Source organism: Pleurodeles waltl, chromosome 3_1 (assembly GCF_031143425.1).
Source record: "Pleurodeles waltl isolate 20211129_DDA chromosome 3_1, aPleWal1.hap1.20221129, whole genome shotgun sequence".
NCBI classification, from domain to species: domain Eukaryota; kingdom Metazoa; phylum Chordata; class Amphibia; order Caudata; family Salamandridae; genus Pleurodeles; species Pleurodeles waltl.
The window spans coordinates 375,806,823-375,826,440 of record NC_090440.1 but is presented as its reverse complement, the minus strand read 5'-3'; the positions used below and the strand labels follow the sequence as shown (position 1 = coordinate 375,826,440).

Here is a 19,618-nt window from a genome sequence, read left to right as displayed (position 1 = left end):
AGCAGTGAATAACCAGGTTTAGAATCTGAAGTTCATGCTAGTTGATCACAGTGCCACAGGTAACAAAGGTTTTCATCTCACACTTTGTAAACTGTTTGACTTCTCAATGTATCTACTACTCTTTGGGAGTGTGTAAACCTTTGTTACACAATGACTTTCAAAATCCATACAGAACGTGCAAAGATGAGTATTTCAGAAATACAGATGTTTTCTAGAATCTGGTTATTTCTTTATATATATATATATATATATATATGTGCTCGTTCACTTACCCTGAAGGATGTCAGTGCACTTTATAAATAACATAAACACAATTGCTCAGAGAAACAAATATAAGGACCAGAGCTTAAATATGTTAAAGATCCAGTGTGGTGCAATTTTGGAATAACTATCCTTTTGTTTGCCTGCCAAGTTAGTCCTTAGATGTGTGAAATGAGCCAAAACATACAGCCATCCATCTCTGTTAGGTTAATCTTGCCTCTTTTTCATATGTTCGTTCTCAATTATTGTAGAACTTTCTCTACACATCCCACTGAAGTGATGGAGTTTGGAAGCAGTTTGAGTGAAGTGGTTATTAGCACTAATAAATAGAACTGATAAGGAAATTATAGCCTTTTGTTTATAGTTCTGTCCTTCTAGTGTGATATCTGTGCACAGCATCACATTTGCCGTCTTAACACAATGTGTTGTAACAAAATGCAATCAAATGTGGAAGGAAATCTTCCGTGCAATGACTTTTGTTCTTGACAAAAGTCTGAAAGTGCAATGCTCTTCAGTGTGCAACTTGTACATGATAATCGAATACAGGAGGCTGCTCTATTCCAATTTACCAGTACAATTTTCACATGCATGTTGAAAAGCTGTACTCTGAATCCTTGTCATAGTTTAGCCATTAAGAATAGCATTGCAGATACATCATTATCCCTGAGAACACTCAACATTGTGCTTCTAGTACCTACACCAACCGCAATGGCAGGTTTATCACAGTGCAATACACCAACCATGCTGTAATTTATGAAGCTGCAGAATATGTGGTGATTCAGCAAGGGGGGATACTAATGTTATACACATCTCTAATTCATGAGGCACTGCTTCACTGCTTTATTGATGTGCATGCCTCCTGGAAGGGAGGAAGGGAATAAAGTGCACTCCCTCCCAGAGCATCTGTGCTCTATCAAGGGAACTGTCAGAATTTTGGGTTGAATTTAATTTGCTAATCTCAATTTCTTTAGTGCTAATCTGTCCGTTTGTAGGATCTTTTTCTTAACATCCTAGATGTCGTCTAGAACTATTTTGGAGAGTCACTGACCACAGATGTCTACAGAGGTCTCTGTGTTTAGTAGCTTTAGCTATCCGAACCCGCCACCTCACCTAGTTCCCACTTAGAAAAACTTTAAAAAAGAGAAAACATATATAGATGGGTAGCTGTACATAACAGGATATTTTTCATCAAGAAATTGTGAATGGAATTAAAGAGAACTTAAGCTTTGCTCTTCTCTATTTCATATCACTCAAAGCCCCAAGGTAAAAAATCCTTTCAATTCAGTTACCCATCTTCAATTTTCTATTCTCTACAGCCCCAATTTCATCTCTCTCTGCTTTTATCAGATATGCAGGGGTAGAGGAGTAATGGTTTCTCCTGCTCCCTGTTGCATCTTACACTTAATGTCCCTCAGTGCACCCTACAGATCTCCCACACTCAGATTGAAAAAAACATAACTAAAATTTGTCCTGCAGTTCCCAACCACCCTGAGCATTACCCATCCCTTCCCTCCGAAATATAAAGAAAAAAACTTGCTTAGTGTACTTTTACCTTCCCCAACTGCCTTCTGAATATACGCTCCCCCTCACTTGTCCAAATTAAAAAAGAAAACAAATGTTGTATTGCTATCCCCTTCTGACCACCTTCACTTTAGACAATTACTCCTGGTTCACCTTTCTTCCGAATATTTAAAAAAAAAAATCATAGCCTACTGACACTCACCCACATCACCCTCTGTGTCTTCCCCCAGTGCCCCTTAACCAATTAAAGCCATGCTTCTGCAGAGAGCAGGCAGTGTGTTGACAAGCTCTCAGAACCCCGTCAGCGCGATTTGAAGTTCCTGACAGACCCACGCTGTAAGGGGACAGTGGCAATAGACCAAAGAAGATGGCCACCAGTGTTCTCTTGCCTCTTAGATTTATGGAAACACAAGAACTGTGGGAGAAGTTGGGTGAAGCCATGAACTACCATTTCGCTTAGGTCTCTGGAGACCAATGCGAGGCTGTGGATCACTTCCCCTTCCACTGTTGCTACATTATAGCAGTGAATAACCAGATTTTGAATCTGCTATTCAAGCTATTGTCTCTAAGAAAGCTGTACAAAGCATTTTTTTCTTCTTTTTAGTGCTATGCTTTATTAGTCTACTCATGTCTGCTATTTGCTACTTTCAAAGTAGCTATGTTGTCTTTGCTGTGGTTACCAACGTTTCTAATGCTTAAATTACTGTCATATTGCAGTGTAGATGAGTTCTTTTTTTTTTTTTTTTTTTTTTTTAAAGGTATGGCATTTTTCTCTCTGCAAGCATCACCTCATAAAGAGCGGTAGGTGTTAGGCAGAGTCAGTCATGTGTTAGCCTTGCTGAAAAGTCAGATTTAAAATCAAGTCAATCTAGGCCAGTAGTGATGAGGGTCCGCATCAGTCAGAACTTCGCCCTGCCTATGAAAATATGTTTGTTGCTGAGGAAGTCACATATCGGGCTCGTGTCTGAAAGATTATTGTGTTTGGAGAACATGTGCTTTTCAGTTAGTATGTATAAGTGTTAAATCTAGGGCGTGTACATCGATGTGGTAGAAATCTGCTCAGAATATACGTGAACATTTCTTACGAAATGTATTTAAAATATTCTGCCTAAGTTACCTGAGTTTCCCCCTCCGTTAACTTCATAAAACATAACACTCTGTTTAGCTGGTGGATCCTCTGATGTCAGTACCTCACACAAACATTGTAAGGTTGGTAAAATGAAGTGTGATGCTAAGTTTCAAGTCATGCCATGTCTACTAGAAAATTATAAAGTAGCATTCTAAACCTTTTACAATTAATAATTTAATCTGAAGAACTGACATTTACTTTTGACCACCGAAGAGTTGATAAATTCATACAGAGTCACAAAAGGAAACTTTATTCCTAATTTGTTATAACATGGAAAACCACAGTCTAAGTACTCAAACTGTGTCGTCTGATTTCTCTTCTCTTGCCTCTTTCATTTAGGGAAAAGAGCAAAGTAAAAGTCCAGTGAATCCACCTGCGCAGTCTAGTCCTGTTGGGGTTGATAAAAACGGTTCCATCACCATAGCTATTCATGCTAAACCCGGATCAAAACAAAATGCCATTACAGGTTAAGTATATCTGTTTTTGAGTTCTATGGAATCACTCAAGTTAAAACGTAGGTGAAAAAAATATATTACCAGCTTCTAACGATTTAATATTTGTATGGTAAACTTTCTTGGTGAAGAAGTACATGGGGTTCTGTGGGGGAATCGATAATCATGGAGAATGTATATTTTACAGTTTGTGGTCTTTGTAATTCATACAGAAAAGGAAGAACGAGTATTCCTAGGGACCACATTTACTATTTCTACTGTTCTTTTGTGTTAGTTGGATGAAAAGGGATGATTGCCATCAGCTGCTTTGCTTAATGTCTTCAAGACAGTTTCTGTTTGATAATGTTTAATGGTATCTTGTGTGACTTCTTAAGTTTTGGGGTTATATAAAGACTTGCACAAATGCTGTCAGATCTGGCTACTGGCATATGTATCCAAGCGTGCCAACCATACCTTCCTAGTAGAGCTTCTGTAGGACATTAAGCCCTCGAGAACTGTACCTTTTCGTGTTTCGGTACAAGCTCAAAGTAATAACAAGTGACACAACAGGAAATAAGAAGTGAGGCAGTATTTAGAGAACGTGCTGCATCCAATGGCATATGCTTGCTAAAGTACCAGTAATAAATGTGTCCACACCATCCCGAACAGACACTTATTTGACTGTTCATCTATCTCTGAAGTTTTAAATTGTAATTTGTGCCAGAATATGATCTTGTTTCTATTAGGGAGCAGGACTTTACCTAGCAATACATACAACAAGGGAATTGAATGCTTTGGAAAATTAATAAAGTTGTTCTATGTTCTAGTGCAGCTGTTCTTAATCTGCGGTGTCTGCTGCATCTTCTCATGGGGTGGTAAGACCCATGTGACTGCTAACCCATATTTATTCTCAATCATCAGCGTTTTGAGCTAAATAACTGTAAATGTGGTTTCTCCTACAGGGATAATAGTTTCATCAAGTAACTATAATATCTGAAGTTTACTGTATTGCCTCCTCAGTGTATTATATAAATGCATTAATAAACTCAATAACGATAAGTTACAAAAGATGAACATAAAAAAAAAAATCTTAGTCAGATGCTGATTGCTTGTTCAAGACAAAGAATGTGCGAGTGCGTAGTCACTATTCGCACTCAAACATACTACAATCTGAGCTAGCAATCCGCTTCTGACTAAAAACACTTTTGAAATACTTATGTTTTTCTACAAAATCATATGCAATTGCACTCTTAAAGAACCAGTGTTCTAACCACTCACTGATCTCTGCATGTATTCAGAGGTAGACTGTAAAGAAATGGCTCCCTGTTGCAGTTACCCCCCACTTTTTGCCTGATACTGATGCTGACTTGACTGAGAAGTGTGCTTGGACCCTGCTAACCAGGCCCCAGCACCAGTGTTCTTTCACCTAAAATGTACTTTTGATTCCACAATTGGCACACCCTGGCATCCAGGTAAGTCCCTTGTAACTGGTACCCCTGGTACCAAGGGCCCTGATGCCAGGGAAGGTCTCTAAGGGCTGCAGCATATCTTATGCCACCCTGGGGACCCCTCACTCAGCACAGACACACTGCTTGCCAGCTTGTGTGTGCTGATGAGAACAAAACGAGTAAGTCGACATGGCACTCCCCTCAGCGTGCCATGCCAACCTCACACTGCCTATGCAGTATAGATAAGTCACCCCTCTAGTAGGCCTTACAGCCCTAAGGCAGGGTGCACTATACCATAGGTGAGGGCACCAGTGCATGAGCACTATGCCCCTACAGTGTCTAAGCAAAACCTTAGACATTGTAAGTGCAGGGTAGCCATAAGAGTATATGGTCTGGGAGTCTGTCAAAAACGAACTCCACAGCTCCATAATGGCTACACTGAATACTGGGAAGTTTAGTATCAAACTTCTCAGAATAATAAACCCACACTGATGCCAGTGTTGGATTTATTAAAAAATGCACACAGAGAGCATCTTAGAGATGCCCCCTGTATTTTACCCAATTGTTCAGTGCAGGACTGACTGGTCTGTGCCAGCCTGCTGCTGAAAGACGAGTTTCTGACCTCATGCGGTGAGAGCCTTTGTGCCCTCTGAGGACAGAAACAAAGCCTGCTCTGGGTGGAGGTGCTTCACACCTCCCCCTGCAGGGACTGTAACACCTAGCAGTGAGCTTCAAAGGCTCAAGCTTCGTGTTACAGTGCCCCAGGGCACTCCAGCTAGTGGAGATGCCCGCCCCCTGGACACAGCCCCCACTTTTGGCGGCAAGTCCAGGAGAGATAATGAGAAAAACAAGGAGGAGTCACTGGCCAGTCAGGATAGCCCCTAAGGTGTCCTGAGCTGAGGTGACTCTGACTTTTAGAAATCCTCCATCTTGTAGAAGGAGGATTCCCCCAATAGGGATAGGAATGTGACCCTCTCCCCTTGGGAGGAGGCACAAAGAGGGTGTACCCACCCTCAGGGCTAGTAGCCATTGGCTACTAACCCCCAGACCTAAACACGCCCTTAAATTTAGTATTTAAGGGCTCCCCTGAACCTAAGAATTTAGATTCCTGCAACTTACCGAAGAAGAAGACTGCTGAGCTGAAAACCCCTGCAGAAGAAGAAAGAAGACACCAACTGCTTTGGCCCCAGTCCTACCGGCCTGTCTCCTGCCTTCTAAAGAAACCTGCTCCAGCGACGCTTTCTCCAGGACCAGCGACCTCTGAATCCTCAGAGGACTGCCCTGCTTCCAAGAGACCAAGAAACTCCCGAGAACAGCGGCCCTGTTCAACAAAGACTGCAACTTTGTATCCAGAGGAGCAGATTGAAAGACCCCTGCAATCCCCGCAAGAAGCGTGAGACTTGCAACACTGCACCCGGCGACCCCGACTCGACTGGTGGAGAAACAACACCTCAGGGAGGACCCTCCGGCGACTCCGAGACTGTGAGTAACCAAAGTTGTCCCCCCTGAGCCCCCACAGCGACGCCTGCAGAGGGAATCCCGAGGCTCCCCCTGACCGCGACTGCCTGAACTCCATTCCCCGACGGCTGGAAAAGACCCTGCACCCGCAGCCCCCAGCACCTAAAGGAACGGAACTCCTCTGCAGGAGTGACCCCCAGGAGGCCCTCTCCCTTGCCCAGGTGGTGGCTACCCCGAGGAGCCCCCCCCTTGCCTGCCTGCAACGCTGAAGAGATCCCTTGATCTCTCATTGAAAACCATTGTAAACCCGACGCGTGTTTGCACACTGCACCCGGCCGCCCCCGCGCTGCTGAGGGTGTACTTTTTGTGCAGACTTGTGTCCACCCCGGTGCCCTACAAAACCCCCCTGGTCTGCCCTCCGAAGATGCGGGTACTTACCTGCTGGCAGACTGGAACCGGGGCACCCCCTTCTCTCCATTGAAGCCTATGTGTTTTGGGCACCTCTTTGACCTCTGCACCTGACCGGCCCTGAGCTGCTGGTGTGGTAACTTTGGGGTTGCTCTGAACCCCCAACGGTGGGCTACCTTGGACCAAAAACTGAAACCTGTAAGTGACTTACTTACCTGTGAAACCTAACCATACTTTACCTCCCCCAGGAACTGTGAAAATTGCACTGTGTCCACTTTTTTAAAACAGCTTATTGTGTTTTATGTAAAAAGTATATATGCTACTGTAATTATTCAAAGTTCCTAAAGTACTTACCTGCAATACCTTTCAAATGAGATATTACATGTAGAATTTGAACCTGTGGTTCTTAAAATAAACTAAGAAAAGATATTTTTCTGTAACAAAACCCATTGGCCTGGATTTGTCTCTGAGTGTGTGTTCCTCATTTATTGCCTGTGTGTATGTACAACAAATGCTTAACACTACTCCTTTGATAAGCATACTGCTCGACCACACTACCACAAAATAGAGCATTAGTATTATCTATTTTTGCCACTATCTTACCTCTAAGGGGAACCCTTGGACTCTGTGCATACTATTCCTTACTTTGAAATAGTGCATACAGAGCCAACTTCCTACATAGACTGACCAAAATGCCCTTCCAGCCTGCACCCTGTACCGTTCTTTACATGGGCAGGCACCTAGGGACACCAAGCACCTACACGTATATTGGATGGGGAGCATGCCTGTACTTTTCAGAAGAGAGGAAATACTTCCACTGTAGGCAGCGTAATGAGCACCTAGTCTTGTAGCCTTTATGTTGTCACTGTCTGTCATGTTTTGGCGTGAAGCCTCTGCATGAGCTACAGCTTTGGCCATACCAAGCTTAAGTGCACCCCTCTGTCTGTCTCAGGCCAATGTCACTCTTGTTACTACTTCTGCTTAGAGCTCCGATTTCAGATGATTACATATTGATTTGTGAACATGGCCTCCGTCTTACACCAGTGTGTAGTCGATCTCAGATTTAAATATACAGTCGTAGAGGAAAGTAAATATGCTGAATTCATATAGTATGTATTTTTGTGTATTATTTGTGAGGTACATGGGGTCCGTAAAAGTCAAAGGGTTAATAACTACTGTTCTAGTGTGTTTATCTGTCTCTGGAACATGTCAGTGAAAGCAGTTAATTAAAACTATTTCTCTTTGGTCTTTTGATTGTATGCCCACTGACCTGACGACTGTTGGGATCCCAAGGGATTATACCATCCATTTGTTCGTGACTGATGCCTTCTGTGAATAGTTTCTTAACACCGTGTTTGGTTAGGACTGACAAGTTAGAATACTGCCTTGACATATCCCTTCTTGATTAAAACCTGGGAAGTCTCTCTCCAGGTCATCTTTGTGACATTCTAGTATGTAACTGCTTCAAAGTTACTTGTTTAAATAGCCATTCGAAAATGGACAGTAGCCTAGCTATTGTGTACATGGTTTCTTTAAAATGCACCTTTGTAGGAACCTCCGTCTTAAGTTTAGCCCATTTTTATCACGGCTGCACTGAACTCCTAAAAGGGATGTATTTTCCTCATCCACGAAAATAAAACCACACATTGTTCGAAAATATTTCCTCTACGAAAAACTCACTCTTCTCATCTATTGTCCTCGGAGGAGACTGTGATAATCATTTTAACCGCCTGAATAATATCACGACCACTATCTTAAAATCATCACTTTCAGTCAAACTATCATTCCAAGAAAAAAACAAAGACGCTACAGTTGACTTATCTTCACACACAAAGACATTATTGTGTACCAGTTCAGCCCCGCTGTTCCCCTCTATCACCCCCTCCAGCCTTAAAGAATGCAGCAACATGGTTACCTACATGTCTGCTTCCTTGCACCAGTCCTCCTTTGTAAGAGTGATCCATGTACCAGACAGAAATCATTGCTTCTGTTTACATTCCACCTACCAACTGCAGTCTGTGAACATTGCCTGGATTTTTTTCCTGCTTCTAAAATTGAATATCCTACTTCTGTGGATCCCCTATTTGGATGGGACTCTTAAATGCACCTTCCCAGGGAAGTAAATGGGTGTTTGTGAACGTGAGATATGCTGGGGCCTGACAGCTGGTATTCTGCACATGCATCATTGCAAATGTCTGTGTGTGTGATCAGGCCACAGAATGGAATCCTAATTGGTGCAGTGGGGAACAGTGATATGTGGATTTATTGTGCTGTGAGGACCCAGCCTGTAACAGAAAGCACTGTGAATATGTAAGTATTATTTTAAAATTGTATTACACACAGTATTGGAGAGGGTGCTCCAAAATGATTTAGTACCGCATTACGAGTTTAGTTTGGTGGTCTTTTGGGAAGACCGCCATGGTGGCGGCTGCCAAAAGACAGCCATGTTGGCGGTAATCCGACCGCCGTATTAAGAGTAACACTGTGAAGTTCGCCAAAATACAGCCAAATATCCAAAACTGCCAGGACACTGGAGGACAGAAAAGAGGCAGTTCCACCACCAGTACTGCCAGCCTGACAAAATTCCACCCACCAAATTATGATCCGCAAATCACCACAGTGGTCCTTCCGTGCGGGAAAACTATTTGCGGTGCGAAATGTGGCAATCTCAACTCACTTCTGTCAGAACACCAGACACAACTACTCACTGCACTGTATAACACACCCCTGCACAACCCACATTCCTTTGCATTCAGAACACCATATACATATACCGAGAAATCTAAAAGATTAGATTTTGTACTTGTACACTATAGGTACACATACACATTTCACTCTGCACCCCCACAGCAATCACAATACACACATCACTAGCATAAACAATCGCTACAACCGTTTCCCACTCACATCGCAGCACCCACACCTCTCCAATTACCCAACACTGCACCCTTACACTCACAACACCCCCACACACCGTCTACGCAACCACTACCATGTCCCCACAAAAACACCTGTATCTCACTGATGACGAGTTGAGGGTCATGGGGGATGAAATAGTAAGGGTAGAGCCAAGCCTGGTCAGAGCACAGGTCCAACAAACATCTATTGCCAGCAGTTGTGGCAAAGAATAGTTGACAGGGTCAGTTCTGTAGGCAGTCATCCACGCACAAGAGAGGACATCAGGAAGAGGTGGAACGAACTATGGGGGAAGGTGCGTTACATGGCATCCAGGCATCAGCTAGCCATACAGAAGATTAGCGGTGGGCCCCCACCTTCTCCCCCCTACTTTCACGTCATGGGAGGACAAGGTCTTTGACATACTGCATCCTGAGGGCCTGACAGGCATACCTGGGGGACTGGAGTTTGGTAAGTACCCACACCATTTATGTCACCAAATTGTCTTGTCCTGCATCCTCGCTCACCACCTAAAACCCATCCTGATGAACTAGTTTACCCAGTACAACTCTCGCCAAATCGCCTAATGCCCCTCTCTGGCATGCCATTTCTCCACTGAGCCCAACTGCCCTCATAGCCCTTGGAAATGGCACGTTAACTACTGGCTAATAATATCACTACGACTCCCAGAATGCACTAACCCATCATTGTGAGAACCTGGAATGTGCACAACACATCCCATGTAGTGCAAGTACAACTAAATCACTAGCTACACAATCTAGATTGTTCTAGTGTGTACAATACAAGGCAATGACAGCAATGCAATGGCACACTCACAATAGCAACCAAAGCAAAACACAGCTATAGCTGAGTGGCCATTCACAATGGCCACAAATCGAATATCCCAAGCCAGAAATAGACTGACCTAGGGTGGAAAGTCAGATGGCTGAGTCGATGCACATGCACTATGTCTAGATACAGGACAATGTCCCTTGCATACTCAGATACTGTGTTCATACAAGGACACCATTGTGTAGCTTTAATGTGTGACATCTAGCAAGCCTGACTATGCATTAGGTAACAGAGGTGAACACTCATGTCAGTAATCAGAAGCTGTGCAGCAGCTGTCAATGTCATTGCAGGGAATCTGGTTAAGGCACTGTCTGCATCTCACACAAATGCTACAAAATACCCATTTTAACCTGAACTCTGTGTCTCATTCCCTCCACAGGTCACCTTGCCATTGCCACCATGGAGAGAATACCAGAGACTGTCACTCCCCCTCTGGATGAAGGCCCCAGTGAGGACAACACCTTTGGATGTCTGGACACTGACAAACAACCTGGCACATCAGGGACACCTGGTCAGTCAACAAGTCTCTGCCTCACCCTGCCCACATCAACTCCTACCAACCCTGTTGCATCAACATCACAGGTAACTGTTTGCCACTAAACCTGCGTCCCAAGGACTGTATCATCTATTGTGTGCCTCACAGTACAGGTACTTGAGTCTAACCTTGCCACCCCTGACAATGATGGACCTGGAACCACTGGGAGTGGGTGTACACTGCCAGGGGCATAGGCATGTGGGGGTAGGGTGCATGGGAGGGATGCTGTAGGTCAGAGGATGGGCCCTCAAAGGGACACAGCTGACCAGGAAACCATCTCCCAAGTCTTGGGAGCCTACCAAAGTTCCCAAGACAAGATAGGCCATGTCATTACTATGTTGGGGGAAAATCAAAGGCTGCAGAGGGACCACCACCAGGAAGTCATGCAGCAGTGGCAGGCACCAACATGCCCACATGGCTACCATTGCAAGGGTGCTGAGGGACATCAATACCGCCCTGATTACTTTCTCTACACAACAACTGGCCCCTTCTACTAACAATGAAACACCAGCCCCTTCAATATCTACTGCTGCTAGTGGATTGGAGGCCCTGCCAGGGAAAGGTCATGCCTTAGACACCCCTTCCTCTGTAGCTGAAGAACGTTCCTGCAAACGTGGATGTCCACCCAGACATACAGCATGACCAGATGCCAAGACCAAACCCACTGCCAAGAAGTGAACCTCTCCAGATTAGTCCCCCTTGTGTGCCCCAGCCACACCCTGCTGACTGTTCTAAAACGAACTCCATTTTCCCATTGTACAAGTGCACTGGACTAGTGTTACCAACTGGAGTAACAGCTAGCCTAATGAAGTCATTCACCATGACTTCACCCGTCACTGTTATGTTTATTTTACTATCATTGTTACAGATTTCCTTTTGATATGCACAATAAATCGCACTTAAACATAGGCCCTGTGTGTGTGTCCTTTATAATCCACGTACAATAGTAATGCATGCCAACTCTGGTGTGGTCATGTCCCCTTGTATCGAACAGCCAATGTAATGGACATCAAACGGGGACTCCAACAAAAGGAAACTCATTACAACAGAAATGTTACAGGACAGATGTCAAAGAGGTTGAAATCCAGTTCTACACAAAGTTATAGTTAGTATTGCAGTCAGCATATAGAACATGACTGAGAGTACCATCAGGATGTATGCAATGGTGTCATACAATGCAAATACACAGGAGACAGAAGTCTGGGTCATGGTAATCTACCTAAAAAGCAGGGGCACACTTACAAGTCCTCTGTATCACCTGGTATAGGCTCTTCACATACCCATACCATAGCTTCTAAATCACATATCCCATGGAGCATACAAAGATGATAACTGAGGCAAACAGTACTGAAACCTTTCACTAACGTTGGTCCCATAACTTTAGGATTGTAACTCACCTATGTCAGACGAGCATACATCCACCTCATCATCCAAGGGTAGCTCAGACAAACTCAAGCACCACGACACAGCACCGGCATGCACACAAGCAACATACACCTGCTGACACATCAACAGCTTCAACCTGCCCTGACACCCCCCACCAGCCCCAGCATCACAGACTCAACACCTGACACATCTGCAGACACCACACCAACAATCACAGATTCAGCCACTACACCTATCTTACCCACAGGCATCACAACAGCAGACCTTCAGACATCCACCCAAGTCACCACATCCGCAGACACCACAACCACAGACATGCCTACATGCAGCATGTTGGAAATGGCAATTTTTGCAGGGTTATCCCCAAACTTTTGTCTTCTTCCTCCTATTTTTTTGGATTTCATTTTGCTGGTTTATTGTCTCTGCGCACTTGACCCCTGCAGATCAGTGCTAAAGTGCAAGTGCTCCCGATGTAAATTTTATTGGTGATTGGTTTATCCATGATTGGCATATTTGGTTTACTGGGAAGTCCCTAGTGAAGTGCACCAGAGGTGCCCAGGGTCTGTAAATCAAATGCTACTAGTGGGCCTGCAGCATGGATTGTGCCACCCACGAGTAACCCTGCAAACATGTCTCAGACCTGCCACTGCAGTGTCTTTGTGTTCAGTTTTAAACTGCCAATTCAACCTGGCAAGTGTACCTACCTGCTAGGCCCAACTCTTCCCTTTTTGTGCATGTAAGGCACCCCTAAGGTTTGCCCTAGGTAGCCCCCTGGGCAGGGTGCAGTGTATGTTAAAAGAAGGACATGTACTGATGTGTTTTACATGCCCTGATGGTGAAATACTGGCAAATTCTGTTTTCACTGTTGCAAGGCTTCTCTCTCTCATAGGTTAACATGGCGACTGCCTTTAAATATCTTTTAAGTGCAGTTTCCCACTGGGAGCAGACAGAGATATGGATTTTGGGGTCTCTGAACTCACAATTTAAAAATACACCTTTTGGTAAAGTTGGTTTTTAGATTGTCTGTTTGAAAATGCCACTTTTAGAAAGTGGGCATTTTCTTGCGTAAAACCATTCTGTGCCTCTGCCTGCTTGTGTATTCCACGTCTTGGTCAGACTGACAATTGGGCTGTTGTGAATTCCCTCTAGACAGTGACACAAAGGGAGCTGGGGTGTAGCCTGCATATCCTGATGATTCTCCTGGGCTTGAGTGGGGAGGGAGGAGCTGACACTTACACCTGAAAGGGCTCTGCCTGTCCTCACACCATGCAGTCTTTGACCCCCTGTAGTGTGTCTGGGGCCAGGTCTGGGCAAGGCAGGATCTTGTGAACATCAGAGACTTTCCTTAGAAGTTTGTCTACTTTAAAAGCAGAAATGGGTATAAGTAGTGGACCCAAAACTCCAGACTTTTAGAACACTTCTGGATCAAGAGGAACATCTGCCAAGGAGAAGAGCTGGAGGAGGAGTACTGCCCCTTTGAGGTTTGTGCTTTGCTGGGTTGGCCTGGAGTTCCTGTTTCTGCCTTAAAGAGGGCAAAGACTGGACTTTGCTGTGTATCCCGCTTATGAAGTTTCTCCAAGGGCTTGGAGTAGAACTTGCCTCCTGTTGGAAGTCTTAGGGATATCAAAGACTTCAGCTTCATTTGCCTACAGCACTGTGAACTGTGTGTTTTGTGCTGCAACAGAAGAAAAACCACAGCGATTCCGTCAACGATGCTGCTGACTGCACCGTGACCGGACAACGACACACAGCGCCGTGCCCCATGTCGCACCGCAACCCTGGTCTCACTGGTGCCGCCACCTGACTCTGTCCCGAGCCGCTGCTTGCACTGTGACCTGTGAGCCCCGCACTCTGCCTCACCTTGTTCACACCTCAGCCTTGGCCTCCCAGGCGATGCTGTTCCACGCTGACACTGCCTGCACCGTGGACTGTGGACACTGCTCATGAGGTACATGAAGCACCGTCCCGCACCGCAGGCCCGGTCCACCGACGCCAGCACCATAGACTCCAGCATCAACACTTGCCCCTGTCTGCACCGTGACCCATGGGTGCCGCACGGTGCCCACCCTGCGCTGCACCGCTGCCTTGAGCCTACCGACAACAGCACTTTAGCAACGCCGCTGCCTGCATCGTGACCTGGAGACACCGCACGTCACACTGCCGCACTTCACACCACAGCCCTAGTCTCAGCATCAGCCACCACAGCCGTCATCAGCACAGAGTTCGATCTGCAACACGTGTGACTTCAAGGGCCTGATGACTCTAGCACCAACGCCCCAATCCTGACCTCATCGCGAGGATCACAACGCCCTGCATTTCCAAGGTACTGTTGTTGGGTCTTCCTGACACCGTAGCTGACCCACGACGCTGCAGCCGACCTACACTGTTGGATTTGTTGTTCACGACCCTGTGATAGCCCAAGGTGGAGCTATCGACTTCAAGGTATTGTATTTTTAAGTTAATTCTTGCAAAATTCATATCTTTATCACTGGATGTTGGATTTTTTCTCGTTTTGGTCTTGTTTTACACAGATAAATATTGGCTATTTTTCTAAAACTGGTGTGGTGTACTTTTGTAGTGTTTTCACTGTATCACTGTGTATTTTGTGCACATGCTTTACAGATTGCTTCTGAGATTAGCATGATTGATTGTGCCAAGCTGCCAAGGGGGTGAGCAGGGGTTATCTGAGCTGGGTATCTCCCTTATCCTGACTAGAGTGAGGGTCCCTACTTGGACATGGTGCAAACCAACTGCCAACTAGAGACCCCATTTCTAACACAGCACATCAACCATACCTGCAGTCACCACCCCAGCATACAGTCACCCATCCACCACGGCATTTCCCAGCACCTCCAGCTCACTCCTCCCAAGACACATAAAGGCCCACACTCACCCACCCAACAGACACCCACAAGCATACCTTGCACAAACATGCACCCAAGACAGCCACAACACCTCAGACAACCACTCCCTCCAAACCCTTTTGCCATCACTGTCCCCGTGTGTCAGAGAAAGCTTTCCTCTCAGAGGTTGCCCTTTTCCCTACTCCTCTGCCAACCCCTAATCCCTGAGGTGCCTGTCTGCCCCCTTGATGCCTCTACCTGTGGAGGTTACATGGCAGTCAGGAGTCAAGTTGGGGGCACACAGATGTGCTTTGTGTGAATGTTGCACATTAAGTTCTTGGACTGGCCTCTGGCATTTTCACTATATTTATACTAATATTATATATTTGGACCAACCTGTTGTTAGTTTCAACATTCTATCTTTGTTCTGCATTTCTTTACTTAGGGCAGATTTGATTATGGCTGACAGTGTTTGTGCGTAAGCATTTGTGTGTCGGGGTGGTTGTGCTACCTGAGAATTTGTCCCCCAGTGATGGGTGTGTGTTGTGTGATGGGCATGTGTATGTTGGGGACATGTTGTGATGGTATTGAGTGGTGTTTATGTTGACGTGTTAGTTGCAGTTTTGTGCGCCTTTGTGTAGTTAGACTGTGTGTGTGGAGAATGGTATGTCAGCTACATTGTGATGTGTGTTTTGTGGAGTATGTCGTATGCTACGTTGTATGGTTGTGTGATTGTCTGTGTTTGTTCCCTGATGTTGGTACGTACTGTTGAATTTATTATTTGTAAAGGGGTAGTGTCTATTGTGAGTGCTTGCCAATGGTTTGCTGGTGTTGCGATTGAGTTGTAGTAGTGTCATTTGGTGGTGGTGTGTGTTGATGTGTGTGACTGTGCCGGTGCTGTATATCTGGGGGTTTGGTGTGTGTTTTTGACGTGGGTGGTGGTCTTAGAGTGTGTACTATGTATGTGCGGGAATGTATATGGCTGTGTGTGAGTGCGCATGTCAGTATGAGGTTACGTTTGTGTTTCGCCCTCGCCACCCATTCCCGATTTGTATGTTGTGTGTGTGTGTGTGTATAGGCACTTTGACATTTTACAACAGTGACAGGTAAGTGTGTGTACTCACGGTTGCTGTCGTCGTCGCTGGCTCCAAAGTCGTCGGGCAAGCAGCGGGAAGACGTGTACCTCAAGTTCCATGGCGGCTCCGGGCGAGTATGGCTTCCTGAAGGTGAGTGTCTCCTTTATACAGTTGGTTTCTGCTTGGGTTTCCGTGGTGGTGCGACCACAGTGAAAAAGTTGGTGGAAACCTTTGCGGTGTGCAGCCTCGTAATCTGTCCGGAAGAAAGATGGTCTCTGCCGGCCTACATGTGGCTACTGTAGTCTGTCGCGGCCTGACCGCACTGTCGGTGCCGGCGTTGGTTTGGCTGTATTCTGTTGGTCCTAAGACCGACAACTCTTAATCAGGCCCTTAGTGTTTAGGATAATAAATGTTTTCAAATTATATATTTTAATAATAGCTAATCAGACTGCACCTATTGCCAACATGTTTGTGTTTATTAAAAGTATGATTTCAGGAACTCAGTTGATGACACCCATACATTTAACTCTCAAAAAGAATAAATCTTTGTTACCATAAAAAATTAAGTGACTCCATCCATAAGCTTATACTGACTCTCAAGCCTCTTTACATTTGGTCATTAACCAAATGGACATTTTTACAATTCTTTCAACTAGTGGTCACCCAGGAGAAAAGGCCTGTTTCTTCTTTTACTTTTTGTTCCTCCTCCTGGTTCACAATACAATGGGGACCTCTTTATGAGGAAGTGGCTTACAGGTTGAGGGCAGTGAAACCCTGCTCAAGCAGGAGTCACATTGCTTGTCAGGGTGAAGTCGCAAGCAACCCCAAAATTAACCGGTGCTCAGCCCTTCGGTAGCTTGGCACAGAGCAGTCAGGCTTGATCCAGAGACAATGTGTAAAGTGTTTCTGCAACACTTCAAACTGTGATACAGTGAAAACATAGCACATAAGAGTCTCACACTAAATTAGAGTAATTTTTAAATGAAGCTAGTGTCATAGGCAAAGCTGTCCCCCATATGTTGGGTGCGACCTTTCATACTCGTCCGTGCCTCAATGGATGTCTCTTAATGGTTGGATGGAGGATGTCAGAGGGTGGGAGACCTGTTTCTGAAGGCCGAGGCAGGGAAATGTTTTGGAGTAGGACCTGGGCGGTTCCAGCTGTATGCAAGCATGTTCCACACAGTCTGTTAGATATGGCAAACGTCCCTGAGGAACCCAGTGAGTCCCATACCCTAATGGTAATATTAGATCTGGGCTCGAGTAGGGGCCTTATTTCCTGGTTGTACGCTACCCTGAAGGACAGGCAGATGAAAGCAACGTCCGTCCTTGATAACTGGAATGGGGAGCTTGAGGTCCCACTTACGGACAGAGAGTGGAAGCAGGCCTCTGCACAAGTGCAAGAAACTGCCAATGATACCAGGTTTAAATTAACACAATTCTACTACCTGCATAGGGCCTACCTGATGCCACAGCGGCTGCATAGGATTTTTCTGGCACAGTCAGTGAGCTGTGCGGGCAGCAACAGGACCCCAGCAGACTTTACACATATTATGTGGGTATGCCGCTGGGTGTAGTCCTACTGGACAGGAGTGATGCAGGAGGTGATGTGACTAACAAGAGTCAGGGTTGAGATGACAATTCGCCACTGTATCCTGGGCATCTTGCCACTCCCCTGGGAGGGCAGGGAGATGGGATATAAATTTTCCCAACCAGGCCTGATGCTGGTCAGACATTGTATTGCCATTCATTGGGCAAGTTTGGCACTGCCGACGCAGGATAAGTGGAAGGTTGACCTATTGAGTTGCGCAATGGCCAAAGAATGTCAACTTAAAAAGATACGCACAGATGAAAATGTAGAGAGGGATTTGGAGATGTGGGGCGCAATGGTGGATCACCTGGAAGAGGACAGGGGAGGGACAGAAGAGTGCTCAGCTCTGATCTCGCCTGTGGCTGAGGCAGCGCCCCCCTGGGAGGTGGAAGGCAGCCCGGGTGTGACTTAGAATGGTTCGGAGCCCCCTCCCCACCACAAGGTGTTACTGAGAATTAGCAACAGGGGACCGCGAAAGGTGTGACTGAAGGTTTGAATGGACGATGTAGCTGCAGATGACTGTTCAACAGAATGCCATATTGAACTTACATACGTGCCCACACACCCCCTGAGCAGAACACAGTTGATCATTAGGAGACGTCTTGGGGAATTGAGGGATACTATGCTGCAGGACTGTTCTATGTTACTGTTATGGGCCAAGGCTCAGTAAGTTATTGTAATGTTGTATATTGCGTAAATGACACAAAATAAATTGGGAAATTTTATAATAAATAAAACAAGACCAAAACTACAATAATCCAAACAGTAGAACCAGAGATATGCAAATTTAAAGATTTTAATGAAAAGAGCTCCAAAAAGCACAAATTGCAAACTGTGGTTATCTGATCCCACTGGACCTAAACAAATTCACAAGCTCAGCCGACTGCAATCGAACATGGGCTGGCTACAGGGATCCAGTCAGTGCTGCTGAACAAGAGTACCTTAAAACCTGGTTAGCAGAGCATTGCAAGGTCCCATGTCGAGGAAGCATCATGCAGCTATGCAGCTGCAGTCTTGGGTAAAAAAAAAAAAAAAACTGGTTAAGAAAACAGGAGGGTGAAGGCAAAAGGTTTGGGGATGGCCTACAGAAAGGGCCAAGTCCAACACAACCCCCAAAAGCCACGATAGACTAATCAGTATGATGGGCCTTCCCTTCTTAGGCGATAAAACACAAACAAAGGCCCTGTTATGGAGGGGCGATTGTCAATTTTGTGCCTCTCTGAGCTCAGTTTTATGCCCCTGCCTACACTCTCCTGAGCCACTGAAATGACCCATGGGGAACCTTTCTCGTCAGTTGTGGACCTCATCTGTGAATCACCCAACCTTACCTGGCTCACAGATGCATCCCAGTAGGCAGACAGTACCACCATGACCAACAAAGACACGCAGCCCATTCCGCCCCTTGGATCAGACTTCTGTCCCCAACCCAAGGAAAATCCTGCCCATAAGGACCGCAATCAGCAGAGACCACTGGCAGCTGACATTGTCAAGAGCCAGGCCCCGGACCATCCACTGCCAGGTGAAAGTTCCAAGCGGGGACTTTGGACAGACTGCTCTTCCAGTCTTCTGCCTGACAATGAGTTCCCTATGGGCTCCTGATGGTTCTCTGACCTCTTAGGTTTCTCTGAGTGGGGGACAAGTGCCCTGGGTTTTAGGCACCCTACTTCCACCCGTTCAGGGGTGGTAGCCTGTGATAGGTTTACAAATGTGGAGCTGTCTCCACGGACAATCAGAATGCATAGGCATCGTGTTCTGTGGACAGCAGCATCAGGACAGTTCAGAATACG

General features: G+C 45.6%; 1 protein-coding gene across 1 annotated transcript in view; it reads left to right on the top strand.

Moving 5' to 3' along the window:
• The window catches only part of C3_1H15orf40 (chromosome 3_1 C15orf40 homolog), a 50,176-nt gene that overhangs the window by 7,014 nt on the left and 23,544 nt on the right, over nt 1-19,618 (top strand). The window contains exon 2 of the mRNA XM_069222561.1: nt 3,251-3,377. Within this exon, the coding sequence (XP_069078662.1) occupies nt 3,251-3,377 (127 nt within the window). The remainder of the gene's footprint in view (nt 1-3,250; nt 3,378-19,618) is intronic.